We start from the raw sequence: 20,031 nt of genomic DNA, 5'->3' as shown, positions 1-20,031 counted from the left end.
CAACTGTGCAAAAAAAAAATTCAGCTACAGAGAATGTACCACTTTGAGAAAAGGTTAACTCCAGCAGTACCCTGTTTATCCAAATACTGAACAAATGCTAATCTCAAGATGGTGTTGAATCCAACTATCTTCAAATATATTTTCCCTGCAACAATTTGATCACAATTATCTTTAGATTGATAGCCTACTCTAAACATTGAGTGCTTGACTCATATAAACGCTCAGAAACTAAGCAACAGTATACCTTTCACTATGGCTTCCCAACTTAATTGATCCCAAAGTCCAGCCAAACAAGTAGATTTTAGAATGGTTCTAAATGATTCTCAGTTCTGGCAGTTTGCAGCTGAAAAGAAGTCAATAACAGGAGAACCAATAAAATGTGCTCTTCCTCACCAAGCTGGAGAAAAATATAGTATCATTCAGAAGATGCCATCAGTGATTTCTAGTTAATATAACAAGATACAAGAGAATACGTGATGAAATTCATATAAATCACACAGACCAAACTACTTTTTAACAATGTTCATGATTGCAGAGCAGAACTGCTTCCTTTCCCAAAAATCAAGCACACTGCATAACTAAGTCAGATGATTTGGATACCTGAGGAAGAAAATATCCCTGGCAGTAAAAAGGCACCAATAATAAATTAAATAAATAATAGTTTACAATGCTTTTGTGACAACCAGAATCAGATATCTAAGCAAACATCTCTCTTTACAGCTAGAGACAATCATGTCAGCAGAGTGGTGGTATGCTAGGCTAGGAGTGGAAAATACTAACAATGTTTTAAACAGAACTTTTGGGATGTTAAAAACAAACTCAGTGACAACTTAACACCAATGTCTGTTAGTAGATATAAATTATTGAATGACATTTCACAAAATTTGTAGAAAAAAACTTAAAATATTAACATAGTATAAAAATTATAATATTGGATGACTTCTTTAGTTTTAACTTTCATGTACAGTACAGATACATTGAGGATCCATAACCACAATTCCCAATCATATGTATGTGCACAATGAGAAAAAAGCCAACATTAACCAACATTATTACTGACCTAAAATTTTAACTCCATCTGTATATAAGCATTTACCATGTAAGAGGTCTGTATCATACACATCTACCAAATATTTTTACTATATAAAACAGAGGCTGTATTATTGCAACTAGTGAACAGTTAACAAATAGTTGTTAAAGGAAACAAAAATTGCTATTCAAGGAAAGATAACCTGAGAAGTAAAACTAGTTGCCAATAATAATAAATTCAAATCTAAGATAAACATCAGATAAGTAAAAGTTCATATATGGCATGATGCACATACCAGGCATAGATTTCTATGGAAAGAGAATGCTTGTTATATATTACTTTAGCCTATACATTTGGATACAATCTGGTCCCATAAATTCCTCTTGTTTCTTGAGATATTAGCAGTCATAGGTGCACATAAGACAGATGATGAGTCCAGGTTGGAGTCACAATTCAACGTAATATCTGAATACCCACTGGACAGTGAAAAACCTAAACTGATCCTTAAACTACATTCAATGACATACATATAAATAGAAATGATGGGAGCTGTAGATTAAAGTTTATGAATACAAGGAAAATATGTGAAGGCAAGAGAATCACTTTACTATTCTGAGCTATACCATAAAAACACCAAATGTTAAGCACAGAATTTAATATCCCCAGAACTTCATCTTTCATTGTAATAATCAGGTACCTTCCATACTCCTGAAGCTCCTTTTCACATTTTCCTTCCCCACTCCCTTCACCAGCCACCATCATCCCACCTTTTTTGAATTCCTCAAGCATGGCATCAAGCTTGGTGTCATTGAAGACAAAGTGCAGTGGGTGGTTATAGAAACGTGTGATGGTCTTGAGTGGAGTGCAATCATCAGGATCCACAAAAGCTAAGTCTTTGACAAAAAGAAGGTCCACAATATTAGAGCGGTCTCCTTCAAAAACTGGGATACGTGTATATCCACTCTCCATGATTTCAGACATAGTGTTGAAATCAAGTACAGCTTCAGCAGTAATCATGAAGCAATCCCGGAGAGGAGTCATTACATCCTCCACAGTTTTGGTGCGCAACTCCAGCGCTCCTTGAATTATATTCAATTCTTCTTTGACCAAATCATTGTAAGGATCAGTGACTCTTAACATTTCAAGTAGCTTCTCACGGTTATAGACAGTACCAATCTCTTGCCCTAAAACACAGTCCAGCAGTTTGCTGACTGGATAAGAGGCTGGAAAGGTCATCATCATAAAGAACTTTGTAAGGAAGATGGTGTTGGCACCCACAGCCAGACCATGCCGGGAACAAATAGCCTGTGGCACAATCTCACCAAAAATGACAATACCAATGGTGGATACTACCACTGCCACCAGTCCAGAACCTGCAATGTCATCGAGCAGGATGGTAAGGGTAGTATTGACCAATACATTACCCAAGAGCAAAGAACAGAGCAAGTAGTTGCCCTGACGGCGCACAGGCTCAATGCGCTTAGCATAGTTTTTTTCTTTTTCTGTCCCACAATTCTGCACAATACGCAACTCCATAGGATCAAGAGCCATAAGTCCCAGGTTGAGACCACTGAACATGCCAGAAAGACACAACAGGAGGGAGATGAAGATCACCTGAAGCCAGAAGGGTAACAAGAATTTCTTCTCCTCACCTACAATCATCTTGGTGTCCTCACCATCATGATAGATCCAGGTGGTCTCAGTCCAGGGCCCTCCATCGGGACCAATAATGCCAGCTCCACCACCGGGGGCCCCGGCCACACTCCCCGCCCCTCCTAGGATAGCAGGGGAAGACACCGAGGTACACAGGTAGTACGACTTGCTTTTTTCCGTTTTGCGCAACGGCTTGATATCGATCTCGATGATCCCCGAGGTACGGCGGTTGAGGGTGATATGCGGGTAGATGATGATGTCCGACGTCCGGATGCCGCAACGCTGCGGGGCCGACGACATGGAACCCACGGGGACCGGACCGTCTTCTTGTTCAGCCGGCGGCCGCCTGCCTTCCCCATCCTTCCAACGTTCATGCTCAGTGAATGCGATGCGGGACCAGGTCTCGTTATTGATATTCTGCCCGTAGACCCGCAGTTTGACACGAGTTCTCTCGCTCACCCGGAGCACTCCCTTTTCCATAAAGGACACGTCGTCCGTGTCCTCCAGCCGTAACCCTATTATCACCGTTTCCTCAGAATCAGACGCCCCGGGCAACAAGGAGGAGGAAGAGGAGGAGGAGGAGGAGGAGGAGGAAGAAGAGGCGGCGGCGGCGCGAGCGGGCTGCTCTCCCAGGCACCGGCTGAGGAGAATTCCTAGCAGCAGCGGCAGCAGCAGCGGCGACCGCGGTAGCATCCGCGTCTCCCTTTCGCCGCCTCCCCCCGGCCCTGCCATGAGCCTGGGAGCGCCCGCGGGGAGCGGCGCGGCCATATTCCAGTAGATAAAGGTCAGTGGTAACCCGGCCACAGTAAACTGAGCGACCTCATTGTGCCAGCGCTTAACGAAGAGAGCCAGTAGCGAAGTCCTCGACGGATGACAAGCGACTGCCGGGCCTGGGCCAGGAGCTGCTCCAACCCCTACCCCGAAGGGGACGGGGAGGGGGGGAAAGAGACCCGCGCGTGCGCATCAACCAATGAGGTGAAGGCAAGCGAGGCAGCGGAGGGCGCAGATAAAGAACAATCGTCCAATCAGACCGCTCATGAATACAGGGTGGGGACGAGGGCTAGCCGGCCGGTAGGTCGGCCTTCCACTTTTTTTCATGGTTGGGGGCGGGTGAGGAGAGAAATGCCTGCGCTACACATTGAAGCCGGGGGGGAGGTTGTTGTTTTTTTTTTCCCCTTCTCCAGCGAGACCGGTAAGGAGACTCATTCGAATCGGTTTCTCCAGGGCTTCTTCCCAGAATCCACGAGTTTTACTGAACCGATGTTAACCCTGCCTATATTGTTGATCATTACCCCGCAGTATACTGCTCGGAGGGAGGGGGGGGAGGGACATCTCTCTCGGCCTTCTTTCCTATTAAAAGAGCGCGTGATGCTTGTGTATATCTCAGTTTTTAACAAGGAGTCAGCGAAACGCCAATCGGAAGGGAGGACGACGGCGATTGGTCAGAGGATCAGCCAATGGGGCGCAGAGTTTTCTTCCGGAATCGGACCTCTTAGCGCTCTTTAACCGCGAAGCGAACTCTGCTTGAAGACGAACTGTGCAATGGGCGGCTTATTGCTCGCCGCTACGCTCTATTTGTGCCTGCGACCTTCCTCTCCTCTTCGTTTCCCATCCGAATTTTCCTGGCGGCGTTTTGCTTGCGAGAAATACTTTCTTGCGGCTCTTCGTTCCTCCAGTTTTTTTTTTTTCTCAACAGAAAGGTTTGACAGCACTAGTTGTGCTGCCCGACAGCCAAAAATCTAATACCTAAAACCTGAGTTAGGACGCTTGCTAAATGATCTGTTCTTTAGCTTTAACTGTAGGACAATTCAAAGGCAGGGACTAGTGGATTCCCGGGGTTTCGCTTCGTTTTACTGCCCAACTTCAAGCTTCCCTCTCAAAAGGTGCCCTTTCTGTCCCCAAAGAGCCATTTTGTCATTGGTCTTCTCTACCCAAAGAGCCAATCTTATCAGGCAGAGGACCAGTGGGAGAAAAAAGCAGGACACTGAAAGTGTCCCCCTGCTTGGTTATTCACAGTCTCATTTCCTGTCAATAACCTGTCATGTGAGGTGTTCTTGGTTAGAATTTACCAGAATTCAGGAGCCTGGTAGACTCATGGTCAGCAGTGACTATTCAAATGACTGAGTTCTAGTGACACTTCATAGGCAAGGTGGAGGGATTATGAGGAGGACGGGGGTTGGGGGGCTTCCTATAATCCAACTCCGCACTCCTGGGCTGAGCTGTGATCTGTCACCTAGATGAGAAGGAAAAACTGGCAGAACTCAAAAATCGATTTTACCCCAACTCCCAGTTGCTGAAAATAAGTAACCGCTACAAAGGAATCAGTGTCTTGTCTTCTATAATATCCAGATGTATTTCATGGAATACACAAAATGGCACATTTGTAACTACCCCAAAGTAATAAAACCAAAAAGTACCCTCATATGCAGAAGCATTAAAAGCATACAATGCCTTCATTTTGGATAGAACCAGAAAAGTATAGTTGATAAAACATGACTGTTATTACGAGTTTAAATCAACCATTTATGCAAACATCACGGTTTTTTTTTTAAAAAAAACAGGACTACCACTGTCAAAATGCACGAAAAGGATGTCTCCACTGCAGCTGAGAGCAAATCCTAGCCCTAACTTTGTCATTGCCAACATAGTGAATCACTGTAGAACGTACGTTCTGCAAAAATTATGTTGGAAGAGGAGGAAAGACACTACTTTAACTCTAGGACAACTGTCTCCAAATATAAACTGAGAAGGCCTCTTTCATGATGCCATGTCCTCCAAAACAGTTTGTCTTTATGTCACAGAAGGACAGCAGGATGAGTTCTTTGGCTAAATTCACGTTAAGTTGAATATGGTATAAACTAAAGCACCAGCTATAGTTTATAAATCAAATAGCATTCATAAAATACCCCAAGGGAAAACCATAAGAAAATAATAGAATTGGAGTATGAAAATATATGTGTAGTAGGAGATTTTAATGCAATTGTGGATGCAGAATTGGATTATAAAAGTGAATAAAAAGGCGGAAGAATTAGGTATTCGAGATTTATGGTGCGAGGTACAACCCAAGAAAAAGCAATATTCATTTTATTCAAATTGGCATATGTCTTGTTAAAGAATAGATATGATATGGATGACAGCTGAACTAAGATCTAGTGTACAAGAAATAGACATAGAAACAAGTAATTAGGCAGACCACAATCCAATAAAAATTGAAAGGAAAAAAAAGAAAATCGAGATGGATGCTGAGTCAATATTAAAAGACAAGGAATTTATTCAATTCATGGAAAAAGAATTAGACTTTTTCTTTAAAGAGAATAGAAAAGCAGAGACCTCATTACAAAATGTATGGGGCACAGCAAAGGCATACATTAGAGGTTTAGTCATAACTTACATGAGAAAGAAAAATAAGAAGAAACAAAACCAAAAGATATTAGAAGAAGAATATAAGAGGTTAGAGATGGAATTACAAAAGGAACCACAAAAAAAGAGTCTAAAAAAATCAAATGGAATGAATAAGACATAAGTTGAATTTAATAAATAAAAGAATTAACACAAAAAATTAAAAGTGCTAAACATTTTTTTTAATGCAAACAAACCAGGAAGATGGTTGGCATATAAATTGAAAAAGGAGAAGGAAAAAAACCTGATATACCAATTAATTGATGAGGAAGGAAACCTTCATCATCAAAATGGCAATTAAAAGAATGTGATCCAAAACTTTTATGAAAAATTATATGATCAAGAGACAGTTTCAGAAGATAAAATTAAACAATATTTAGAAAAAGCGGAATTGCCTAAAATACCTGATACCAGTGAAAGCTATGTTAGATGAATATATAACAATGATGGAATTAACAGAAGCAATTAAGAAACAAAAGAACGACAAAACACCGGGGCCCAGATGGTCTACCAGCAGAACTCTATAAAGACTTATGAAATATTTTAAGTATACCAATGTTGGAAGTGTTTAATGAAGTACTGCTAGAAGCGAAAGTACCAAATTCATGGACGGAAGCATATATTACTCTCATACTGAAAGAAGATTCAGACTTACAACAAATGCTGACTATAAAATATATGCTTCAATAATTGCAGAAAGACTAAAAAGGTTCTTAAACCAATTTATACATTCAGATCAAAATGGATTTTTACCTAAGAGATAAATTAAAGACAATATGAGAATAATTTTAAATACATTGGAGTACTACGAAGCACATCCAGGGAAGCAAATAGCGTTGATTTTTCTAGATGCAAAGAAAGAATTTGACAACGTGAACAGGCAGTTTATGTTAGCACAATTAAAAGATATGGATTTTGGGGAGAGAATTATTAATATGATTAAGGCAATATATTATAAACAAACAGCAAAGGTGATGGTAAATGGAGATATGACAGAGAAGGTTAACATTTAAAAAGGTATAAGACAAGGATGTCCCTTGTCTCGTCTATTATTCATATTGACACTGGAAGTATTAAATATTAGACAAGATGCAGAGATAAAAGGTATGGAAATAAAAAAGGAAAAATATAAATTACAGGCATTTGCAGACGATTTAGTCTTCATTCTGGAAGATCCACAAGAAACAGGGCCTAAATTAATAAACAAAAATATAGGAATATGGCGAAGTGGCAGGATTGAAAATAAATAAAGAGAAAACTAAGATATTAGTTAAAAATCTTACAGACATGTAGAAAAAAGTTAATGAAGAGAATAGATATTCATATTACTAAGAAAGTGAAATACTTAGGGATTTACTTGACAGCAAGATGTATAACTATTAAAAAAGATAATTACTATAAACTGATGCAGCAAATTAAAGCAAATCTGGAGAAATGGAAAGATTTGCAATTATCATCAATAGGAAGAATAGCTACAATAAAAATGAATATATTACCGAGATTACTATATCTATTTCAAACAATTCCGATAAAAATGGGAAAAAAATACTTTGAGGAACTCAATAAAGTAATATTAAGATATATTTGGCAAGGGGAAAAAGCAAGAAAAAGTTTAAAAATGCTGCAACATGCAAGGAATAGGGGAAGCTTTGGGTTACCGAATTGAGAATTGTATTACCAGGCTGCGGTATTTATATGGGTGAAATAATGGATTGTATGGAGGAATACAAGACTATTGACTTTAGAGGGGCACGGTTTGCAATTAGGTTGGCATTTCCTATGGGAAAAATAAAATACATGGTTACTTCCAAAGACATTACATTAGGAATGCATTATTTTTAATGTGGGAAAAACTAGAGAACAACATTATTTGAGGATACCAGTTTGGCTTTCAACAATGGAAGCACTGATTCACCCATACGTTATTAATATGGAAAATATTGTTAGATACAAAGATATCTTGAATGAAAAGGGGGAACTCAAAACTAAACAAGAACTGTGTGATCAAGGGATTGATATGGCATAGTAGAAGTGCAGATACATTCTAGATACGAGAAAGATATTAAACTATACGGATTTTATAAAGAACTGACAGAATTGGATAAGATATTAACAGGGGCAGAAGGAAAATTGATAAAGAAAACATACAGCTATTTATTGGGTATTAAATTGGAAAGTGAACAAGTGAAGGAGACAATGATAGTAGGGCCCAAAAACTTTGGCTATACAATAGAGTTAGATAAATGGCAGAAACTGTGGGACAGGAACTATAAATTAACAATGTCAACTGCATATAAAGAAAATTTGTATAAGATATTTTATAGATGGCATTTTGCGCCAGCGAGGTTGGCAAAGATGTTTAAAGGTAAATTGGCTAAATGCTGGAAGTGCCACCAGATACCTGGGTCATATTATCATATGTGATGGACATGCTCAAAGGCAAAAAAGTATTGGACAAAAATACATACTGGTTGGAAAAAATGATAAAGCAGCACATTGACTTAAAGCCAGAAATATTATTGTTGAAAAATATAATAAGGGGAATGCATATTTAATTATTCATATATTAACTGCAGCTAGAATTGTATTTGCACAAAATTGGAAAAGTGAAGAGATTCCCACAGATGAAAATGTGATTAGGAAAATATTACAATGTGCAGAAATGAATAGACTAACGCTAACTATCAAGGAAAAAGAACAAACTGAGTATTACATCATATGGTATTTTATCAATGGTTAGATAATAAAAACGGAAGTTAGAAACAGAGAAACAAAAGACCATTTTAACCAAGATTAGTGAAATAAAGAAGATATGTTAAGAGAGAAACAAATATTATGATTATTATGTTTAATATTATCATTTTAATACTATAGAATTAATGTTAAAGTAATGACTATTGCTGTAAATTTTGATTATTATGTTATAAAGGTATCTGTACCTGGACAACACTGTTTAATTGAAGATGGAATTATTATACTGAAAAATAAAAAAAATATTTTTTAAAAAAGGAAAACCAAACCATACATCATTACTTATTGCTGCATGATAAACTCGTATTTTGAGATATGGACTCCAATAGATTTCAGAGGGAGTTGCAGATTATAATTGAAGGTCAGCTGCATAGTCCTGCTGAGACCCAAGTCACTGTCTGGAATAGGAGGATAACAGAGGTTTTAGAAAGGATGGTACCCAAGCCACCTCTCCTGACTCATGGATCTTATTATGCCACATGGTATATGGAGGAATTGAGAGAGATGAAATATATCAAGAGACATCTCAAGCACTACTGGCAGAAGATGAAGAAAAATCTTGACTGAACACAGATATTGAGGCCCACCTCATAACTATTCATGTGGCAAACCATGCAGAAATTACATCTGCAAATTACTTAGCAACCCTCTGTAAGATGACCTGGTTCCTTCTGAGTAAAGAGGACTTGAATGTCTATCTGCAGGGGCACATTGAGGAGTGTGTCCACCCTTGTTTTACTTGACCTCTCCATGGCCTTTGTTATAATTGACAATGGTATCCTGGAATGATCCCAAAATTGGGAGTTGGGGCCACTGTGTTGTCCTGGTTCGTTTTCTTCTTCCAAGGCCATTTGTTTAGCCATTTCTCAATATATACCTATCAGCTTTGCCTCCTCTTTTGCTTCTTTATGTGCAAACCCACAACAAACATGCCCAGTAATAAGAGTTTTTATGGCATTACCATTTTGCGTAAATCTGATCAGATTAAAAATAACAACACAATCTCCCTTCTAAGTGTTTTGACCTGTGGCAAATGTGTGGTTTTAAAAAGATACCAGTTCAAAGCTGCTTTTATTTGCCAAAGCATTTTAAGTGGTGCGGTTTTGATTGGTCTGTTCTGATATTTCTTTATCTTGGGGCTATTACCGGTACATAAAGTTTTTATTTACTATTTTATTGGATTTGTCTTATGTAAGATTTATTTTGAACATATTTACTTTACACTGCTCTACTATCCACAGGGACAAACACTATTAAAACATATTTAAGACTAGGATATAAATATTCAGGGATTTAAAAAATATTTCCTTGTGAAATTAATTTAATAAAATTTATACACACTATATTTTTTCAAACATTCAGATTATTTTGTAAACTATACATTAAACAAGCAACCTGTTCTAGTTTATGAAAAGCCATAATAGGTTTTGCTTGTTTTTAGCTTATAATATTATATAAACCTGGCCATGGAAGTTTACAAACTGTGGCTCATAGTTTAGTACCTGTGTGAACTAGTCATTTGGGGTTTATTCAATAAACCATAGTTTAAAAATAGTTTTTGCATACATGTGAAGTAGATCTGAACATAGAACACGTTTACAAGAAAATTCTTTAAACAGAATATTCTTACAGTGCACAATTCAAGCATGAATATTAATGACAGCCAATATTCCAGCATGGATAAAATCAAACCAAACACACACTGATAATGAAATTCTGGAAGTTCTGCATATGTTTTGAGTGAATTTTGTGAGGATTTCCACTAATAACACAGAACTTGTATGCAACAGCTATCCTTTTAAATTGCTCTTATAATCGATTTGATTCATGGTCTCCCAGTTTCTGCCTTACCCACTACACCAAGATATATACTGCTAAATAAACATTTTATCATATCTTAATTATTGTTGTATGCCACCCAAAGCTACTTTTTATGAGGTGGTCAGCTCTACAAATTTGGTGAATGAATGAATAAATAAGTAAATAAATAAATAAAGGTCTACTCAGGATGTTTTGATAACATTTTTCAGCATTTACTTCACAAATATGACAGAAATATACTTTTTTTTAGATCCTAAAGCTCTGTTCTCTTTGCTGCTGTTGGGGCTGGTTGTTTCCTTTCTCCAATTTGGTTATCATGGCAGCATGTCTCCCTCTGCTGTCAATATTAAAAACCAATAGCACTGTACCAATAAGATTGTACAGAAGTAAATATTTGGTCCAGTAAGGTTTAGTACTGTAGTTTAAGTCATCATTAATGCAAGCACCAGGTCTTTCTGCAAAGAAATTTTCAAGATTCTTCTACCTCTCTTACCTCAGTTTTAAACTCCTGGAAGTTTTACTTTATAATGGCAGTCAAAACCCAATACAAAGCAAAAAGAAATTGATCACTCATCATGCCTAGGTATACTGTATATACAAGGAAGAGGGGTATGAATGCCAAATTTTTGCAATCCTATCATTATCATCCACCATATGCAGAGGGAGAAAGCATGCAGTAGAGAACCTCTATGGGATTCAAAATTCTAGAAATCAAGATATGAGCACCCTTTTTATTGTCCACCCAGTTTTTGGAACAGAACCCACAGCTTGTCATTCAAATGCCAAACATACCTTTTTAGCATTCTGGAAGACTGTGATAACCTGATTCTTCCCCCAAGCACTGGGATAGAACAGAGAATGAAACAGTTTGGTCTGGTGCCTGGAGGGAAGGGTACTTCTGTTTTTATTCCAATAACAGCCTTGAAATTTAACGGGCCCAGAAAGCAAAATGTTATGAGCATTACATACATATTTGAAATCAATACATCCTACCAGTATTTAGAAAGTTGTAGCAACTTTCAACATGCTGCCCTTTGGCCATGCTTTCCTGAAATAATTTACAGCTTTTCTGATTTGAATTATAGACAGAACAAATCCAGAAACAGATATAAACACTTAAGAATGTGGTTTTCAAGGATAGCAGTTTCTAGAGAACATTCTATGAACTTTTATCAGTCTCTTGCACACAGTTATGTTACTGCTCTCAGTCTGGGGTCACCCAGGTTCAAGTCCATCCTTATCCATGGAAACTCTAATCCCATCCTGAGAGTACCAAAGCTGTAATGGGATAAACATTTAGAGAGATCCCATGTAAACTGCCTTGAGCTCCTGGGACAAAACAGGAGAAAAACCTAACAAATAAATATACCAATAAAGTTTAACAACTGTTCTTGGTCTAATGAAGGAAATAGGCAGTAGAGAAAGGATTATCTTTGCAAGGAGAAAGCTGTTGTTGGGAACAACCTGTTATCTTTGCAAGGAGAAAGCTGTTGTTGGGAACAACCTGTTCTTCCTAAATTGCTCAAAACAGGTGGAGCAACATTAGCCTTAGCCACTCTTTTCCATTACATGTTATAAAAAAACAAAATAGTTGAAATTTTTGCTTGATATAGGACAATGTTCACATATATAAATCTATATGAGGGCATGGCGATTAAGGTCTTTATTCAGGTTTATTCATTCATTGTCCATGAGTGCTTTTTAAACTTCAATTGTACTCTTGCTTAAGCAAACTGATAAAAAAATTAAAAATTAAAACCACAATTTTCTAGTAAGTTAAATGTGTGCTATGAAGATAAAGACTTGTTTGCAAGCAGGCGGAGTTACTTTTTAAGAAGTGAAAATATGCAGCAGTGTTGTTGTTTCTTTCTTATCAGCGATTTTATGAGGTTCTACAATAAAGTAATTAAAAATTAACTCTAACAGGCTTCAGGCACAATCCTTCCTGCTTTTTATATGACCCCCTGCTTCTCATTTGACATTTCTTTATTGCACTCTCTTCCTGGGGATTAGACATTTCATATTGATAAAGTGACATAATATAAAAATAGCTTCACAGCATATAATTCAGGATTTTCATGAGATCAAAACATTATATGTCAAATAGTATCTATCATAAATGAGATGTTTTGTTTTATTGTCCAATAAAAAAACCTTTGAAATGTTAATTTTGTTTTTTAAAGGTAGAAGTAGTGGATTAATTATATTTGCAAGGCATTTAGTTATACTTCTGGCCTGACCGCTAAAATACCCTTGTAAAATATGAATGGATTTTTCATGTGTACGTGTCAGAACTGCAATATATATATTTAGTTCAAGACCAATAGTCATTCCAAACTTTTGAAAAGCAAAGGGGAGCTGGGTGCAAGACCCTCAGATGATCCACTTAGCCTTACCAAGGTTGAGCTTAATCCTGTCCCTCTCCATCCAGGACCCATGCTGCCTCCAGACGTTGACAAAACATCTTGGCAACATGACTTGGCTGGTGCAGGGTAGAGAACTTTAACTGATTATTACTATCATAGTAGTGATATCTAACCCTGTGCTGATGCCATCCTCTTTAGTTAAGTCTCATGTAGACATCTTTCTCTGCTTTTCCTTGCTTTTCCCTATTACCAGCTCTGACATTTATATATCTCTCTGAATCTTGACTCCATCACACCATCAGCAATTTATCCTGTTTAATTCAATGATGTATAATTTTAAAGTAGAATTTGAGAGTTTTATACCTATAATGGACTTCAATCAGGTTGGTTCTCTCTATAAAGGGAGAAAAAACAAACCTGTTCTCCGTCTCCTTTCTATTTAATTTGGCTCCTGAGGCATCAAGACGAAATGGTAAATAAATTCCATGTACCACAAATCCCGCATATTTCTTCATGTGCCATAGTAAGCGAAAGATCCTAAAAATTAGTGCAATAATTACTGCAATAATTTCTATGCAGTTAATTTTTACTTTGGGCCCTCTATGTTCAAATGTCGTGTCTGCAAGTGTCTCTGTGTTATCTATATTGTATCGTACTAAATATTCAGAAGGCTAGGGAACACTCTGCTTGTCTGACCGTTGCCTTGATAGCAGCTCTTCCTGTCCTCCAAGGCCATCCCAATGCGTTCTGTACAAACAGGCCAATGAGAAGTAAGTAGCTACGGCCTGCTTATTTTTGTTGGAAAATAGAACTTGCCAGTAGTGCAGTGAACAATGGAATGCTCTGCTTGATCTCATAGAAGGATGTGTGTTTTTGTTTTATTTTTTATGTATAATGTACACTGAATTTAATTTTGTTGTACAAGGTGCAATGATAATAAAGTAAACTAAACTAAACTAGTATCCTGAAAGACATGTATGATTGGCTGAAATTAACCCCAATACCATTTCTACTAACAAAATGAGGAATATATAGCTATTATTTTCGTCAGAAAATGTGCCAAATATCTCTTGGTGTTTTCCTCACTGAAGCAAAACATGAATTCATGACACACCTAGAAAAACTCTTCCTCTATCCTTTCTCTTCCTAGCTCAGTAAATCAGCTAATGCCTGAACAAGCTTTTTTTTTGTTGTTGTTGCATATTTTCAGAAGGATCCTCTGGAATAGCCCTAAACTGCAAACAAAATTCCTTCTCTCTAAGCTCAAGCATAGCCAAATTACCCAACCCTCTCTCTAACTCCAAGTGCCTTGTTTTGGACTTTTTCTCTAAAAAGTCTATCCTATTGAACGGACCTGTTCAATTTCCTCTGAAATCTTAGCCAATCTTTCATCCAAACTTTTTTTCCTACAGTCTCAAACTTAGCTTCTCGAGATTGTGTCAGTCTTTTACTCAAGTTATCAAGATTGCTTTTATCAGGTTCAATACTATACTTTTGTGGGGAAAATGACCATGGATAAGTTTGTATACATTACAGACAAAATGGACAAATTCTCCACCTGAAGGCTGCCGATTCTGGTTCTGGTATCCATTTTTATTATGAAAATTCTATTTTTAAAAAATAAATGTAATACACAGCATACATTTTTCAAATCTATCATAAAATGAATTTTTAATTCACTATTTAGGAATTAATTTTAAATATCTTAAACTTTGGAATTGAAGAACAAAGTAATTATATAACATAAATTGTTGATTAAATCACTAAGTAATTACTGGTTTAATTTCTGTGAAAGTCTAAAGAGCAAAACATTGCTCACCTGTTCAGATGTTTGGAGATATGATAATGCTTTAGATTGGGCAGAAGTATAATCTGTTTATTATTCCTTTCTCCCCCTCTTGCAATCAGTCTTTTGCTGTTTTATGCTAGTCAGAAAAATGTAAATACTGTTGCAGAGCAGGTATCACAAATTTACGCACAATAGAATCCTAACTAAAATTACAGGATTAATTCTTATCTATGAATATTGTCTCAATTTACCAAGACTATCTTTTAAATTTGTCTAAGAGGTATGCCTAATTCGTATGTGCATATATTTTGTCAGTTCTTTAAACTATATGCTATGGCTACCAGATCCCAGCTGCAAAATTCTGGACTGCTACAAAGAGATACCTAAATTGTCAGCTATTTGCTACCATCTGGTGGTCATTGGGATTATTGTAGGCCTTTCTGGTAGGCCTGATTTGTATTTCATTCCTATGAGATGATCCATTAACTGACATGGTAAAATGCAAAATTTGAAATTATATCAGTAATATAAACAGTATTACAGCAGTTACAGTACAGTTTCATTAGCAAACAATTACTAAGTCACACAGTTTGATTTCATCAATTTATTTAACCCAGTAAACTATAATTTACAAACCACAAGGGTGCACACCATATAGGCTGAAAACCAGATAAATTACATTATGACTTAGCCTCCTGATGGCAACCTAGGCCAACTGTGTGTAGTTTTTGCCTGTAGAGGCTACACCACATTCTGTGTACTATACTGTGTAAACCACAACTTCAGAAGTAGTAAAAAAAGTATTATTCATCCCTTATTACTGCAAAAGAAAAGCTAGGGGGAAATGTCCTATCTCTTTGAGGATATAAAAGGCTAAAATGTCTGTTTTCCTGATTTAGGCAACTGAAGTTTATACTTAACCACAAAGTCAGGAAAGGTGAAGGAAGGTTTTTTTAAAAAAAAAAAAAATTCTTGGCTTTCACTGACTTTCTAACACAGTAGATGATCTGGCATTTAGGAATGGCCTTTTTACCAATGCAGGCTTAAAGGAAATACGGATAAAACCGTCCAGGAATCTCAACAGGAATTTGAAGACCTGCAGTAAGGTTTCATGTCTTTTTAATGAAGCTGGTTTCACAGGCATCAGCACTTTCTTTCTTACTCTAAAGAACATCTTTGATGCCACAAGTAATTAGAGGAAATATCCCAGCTAGAATATTTTCAGAAATATGTTTGAATACCAGTGAAAGGAAGAAAGAATAGAAGACAAAGTCTATTTAGAGATTTACTTTATATTTTTCTGGTTCCAATATCAAATGGGTCTTTAGTCTGTCCTTTCCTGTATTATTAATCAGCTACACACTTTTGGGGGAGAAAAAAAACTTTAAACTTTCAAAAATATACCAGACTTGACACCATAAGCGTGATTGCTCTTATTTTACAATTCAGCTAGGAGATATTGTACGAAGACCAGGAATGGAGATATAAATCTGGGTATGATCAGCATATTGATGATACCTCACTCCCAAACCTTGGATCACCTCATCCAGTGGCCTCATCTAGATTTTGAAATAGGAGGCAAGAGAACTGAACCCTGGGGCACACTATAAAGTAGGGGATGCAGGTTGGATCTCTCTCCCCATTATCAACACTAATTGGAATTGACCCCAGAGGAACAAGAAGAACCAGCACAAGAGTGGCATCCACTCCCAACTCCCAAAATCAGTCCAGAAGGACCCCATGATCCATGTTATCCTTCTGGACTGATATTATCAAAGGCCACTGAAAGGTCAAAAAGAGCAAGGATGGTCACATTGCTGCCATCTCAGTCCTAAAACCTGGCCTGAACCCTGACTGAAAAGGTCCAGAAAGATCCAGATAGTTCGCTTCATCCAGGATCTTCTGCATCTGCCATGAAAATATCATCTCCACAACCTTCTCCAAAAAGAGAAGGTTGGAGCAGGGGTAAAATGCTCCTGATTTGGACCGGATCAAAATCCCTGCCCCCCTGCCATGCCCAGCTGAGCCCCGCGATCATCAGAGGCTTTTTTCCTTTTAAATGCCTCTGACGATCCCAGCTGAGTTGCCTTGATCGGCAGAGGGTTTTTAAAAAACACTCTGACGATCAGGCAACTCAGCTGGAATCGTCATAGCCTTTTGAAAGCAGTTTTTTACCACCTCTTCGCTGAAGAGTTGTAGAAAAAATGGTTTTAAAAGTTAAAAAAAAAATGGCCACGCCCACCGTCACATTACCCCACCACCACCAAGCCACGCCCACAGAACCGACAGTAACAAATTTTAGATTTCACCACTTGGTTGGAGGCTGGATGAAAGCTGTCTAGACTGGTTGGATCAAGTAATTGGCCCTTCTGAAGAGGGTGCACCACCGCCTCCTTGAGAGCCAATAGAATCACACCCTCTCTCAAGGAATGATTAACCACTACCCAGACCAAATCAGAAGTCCCATCCCAGCAGCCTTAAGCAGCCAAAAGACACATCTAACACAGAGGTGGCCCAAGTAATAGCTGCAAGAGCCTTGTGCACTTTCTCAAGCAGTCCCTTATAACACATTTTCATTTGCACCCAATGACAAAATATTAATCAATTAAGCAGGACATCTAAAGGCCATGATTTATTATTTTATACGTTATCCTATTTCAAACCATGCTGTCTTTTATTGGGTATTATTTTGTGTGAATTCCTGGCTGAATTTTCCATTTTTATTTCAAAATTATACTGTAAAGCTAAATAGCATGCACTGCAACTTCAGTTGCTTTCTTTCATTCATAGTTTATCTGGATCTTCAGATTCAAAGTTGAGATTAATGGCATAATTTCAGTTAGAAAGGTAGGTGTACAGCATGTATAACTATGCCCCAAAAGGCTATTTGCAGTTTCAAAATTAAAATAAATTTTGAAGAAAGATTTTTGTTCTTGGGTACTACATATGTGATTAACCTCAGAGAGGTTGCTAATCTTTATAAGTCCCCTCTGAAATAAACTAAGTACTATATCATTAATGAAAAATAAAAAAATCATAACTGAACAGGGATTTTCAATGTGGAAATTTAATTCCTTTATTCGGTGCAAGGATGTATCTGTCTCTCATTTACAGAGCTCCATAAAATATGTTTTTGTTGAATTTTCTGCCCATAAAAATCATTCCCAAATTATAATACTAGAATGCATTTTGGCTTCCTATTATGCTCCCTCTCTTTACTATTCCTCTTTGTAAGTCAATTCATTTTTTTTAATCGTAATTTTTCTTATTACCCAAACAGTAATATGCAATTTGGACAGCCATATCTTTCGACTAAAAAAAGTAATAAAAGTGTAAAAACTAGAAGCATCTTTCTGCTTTGCTTAATTTCAATGAGAATAGTTGTATTTATACTAATATATTAATATTAATTATAGTATGCTATTTTCATAATTATTATTATAAAATGTAATATATATTAATATATTAATTTTAATGAATTAAGCCATGGAAATTAAGCATATTCTGTTATCCAAAAAATACCAAAAGATAAAATTAAACTACCAGTTGTATACATCTAAACATTTTGTGATAAAACTTCTAATTGGTAATTGATCTGCTTATCCTTTTTAGAAAGGATTTATTTTTAGAAAATTAATTAGTTTTAGTTCACATACTTTGTGATTACATTTGAGTCAATTATTAACAGCTCCAGAAATCACCAGGAATCAAATAACAAAGCAGCAATAAGCAAAAGTAATGAATGTACAGCAGATGGGGCTGTTGTATATTTTAGAATTGCATTATGGAACAGAGGTATACATTTGCAACGCCAAATCAAACAAAGGACTCTCAACCATGCGTTGTTTGGGTTTGTTTTTTTTTGACAGAATAGGAAGCATATGTACACACAGAAATGTTATATTTAAATTTTCTTTAATAATGTTAGCTGTGTTAGCTATCATAGACATTTCAAAGGATTGGCAAAGTATTTTTAGTTATAGCTGATAGAGAAAAGAGAAAAATGGCAGTAAATGACAAAATATTGTGGAAATTCATGGAGAAAGTGTGTTGAAATAAACAAAAACAGCTATGAATTAGACTATGCTTCTGTTCAGTTTTTATATGAAAGTCAAAATTAACTATCTCATGAAAAACAAAATAAGTTGAATACATTACTTACAAAATGTGCATAGGAAAACAAGAAAAAATAAGGTTGACACGAGACCTGAATGACTGGGGTTTGAATACAAACGGAAGTAAGCAAAATTTCCTTGGAGTACCTTGGAGTAACACTGGACTGGACTCTTTCCTATAAGATATATCTAGAGACCATAGCGGCAAAAATCAATATTAGGAACAATTTACTCCAGAAATTATGCGGAACTAAATGGAGAGCTTCAGCCGCCACCCCACTAGGACTGGTCCACTCTGCAGCTGAATGGTGTGTCCCTGTATGATTTGAAAGCTACCGTACTGTAAGCTAGACATCAGACTCAAAAACACTATAAGAACTGTAAGTGGATTAAAGCCACTCTGACTTGCTGGCTTCCTGTTCTGAACCATATAGCACCGCCAGCTTTACGAAGACAAGTGCAGGGGTGTCAAACTCAAGGACTGAGGGCCAGATCCGGCCCATGGGGTGCTTAGATCTGGCCCGTGAGGCTGCCCTAGAAACAGCAAAGGACCAGCCCATGGTGTCTCTGCCAGTGAAACGGAGGTCAGGAGGCCTGCGTGCGAGCCTCCCAAGCTCCGTTTTCAGCCATGACAGCCTCCTGCCGCCCTCTGCCAGTGAAAATGGAGCTTAGGAGGGCCATGTGCAGCCCTCCCGAGCTCCATTTTCACTGGCAGAGGCCAGCAGGAGGCCGTTGCGGCTGAAAACAGCTCGGGAGCCCATTTTCACTGGCAGAGCAATCGGGCCATGACAGATGCCACTGACATGAGTAAGCTGGTCATGCTCACCCCAGCCACGCCCACTCTGGCCCCTGATGGGGCTCTCAATGAAATCGAGTTTGAGAGAATACAGTGAGAGAATACAGAAAAATTATGAACAAGTCACTCCTAGCAGCATTATCAGCCATAAGGTTCAAATCCAGGAAGCCCCACTGGCACTTGCATAACATCTGCTCAACAACTTTAAGATTGATGAAAAACGTCACTGTGTTCATGACAAAGGATAAAAAATAATTCTTGCTATTCTATTCTCTTCTATTTAGTTTTATAAAGCAGTCTCATGTTTCCTT

General features: G+C 37.4%; 1 protein-coding gene across 2 annotated transcripts in view; it reads right to left on the bottom strand.

The window, feature by feature from the left end:
- The window catches only part of CNNM2 (cyclin and CBS domain divalent metal cation transport mediator 2), a 131,645-nt gene extending 125,737 nt beyond the window's left edge, over positions 1-5,908 (bottom strand). For both annotated transcript variants that reach the window (XR_015728636.1, XM_034439986.3), the window contains exon 1: positions 1,798-5,908. Coding sequence is in view for 1 of the 2 variants with exons in the window: in XM_034439986.3 (XP_034295877.2) it covers positions 1,798-3,451 (1,654 nt within the window). In the remaining variant the exon portion in view is untranslated. The remainder of the gene's footprint in view (positions 1-1,797) is intronic.
- Between the last annotated feature and the right edge of the window lie 14,123 nt (positions 5,909-20,031).

Source organism: Pantherophis guttatus, chromosome 6 (genome assembly GCF_059756535.1).
Source record: "Pantherophis guttatus breed Tessera chromosome 6, ASM5975653v1, whole genome shotgun sequence".
NCBI classification, from domain to species: Eukaryota; Metazoa; Chordata; class Lepidosauria; order Squamata; family Colubridae; genus Pantherophis; species Pantherophis guttatus.
The sequence above is the reverse complement of the archived record's forward strand: the minus strand, read 5'-3'. Positions and strand labels throughout refer to the sequence as shown.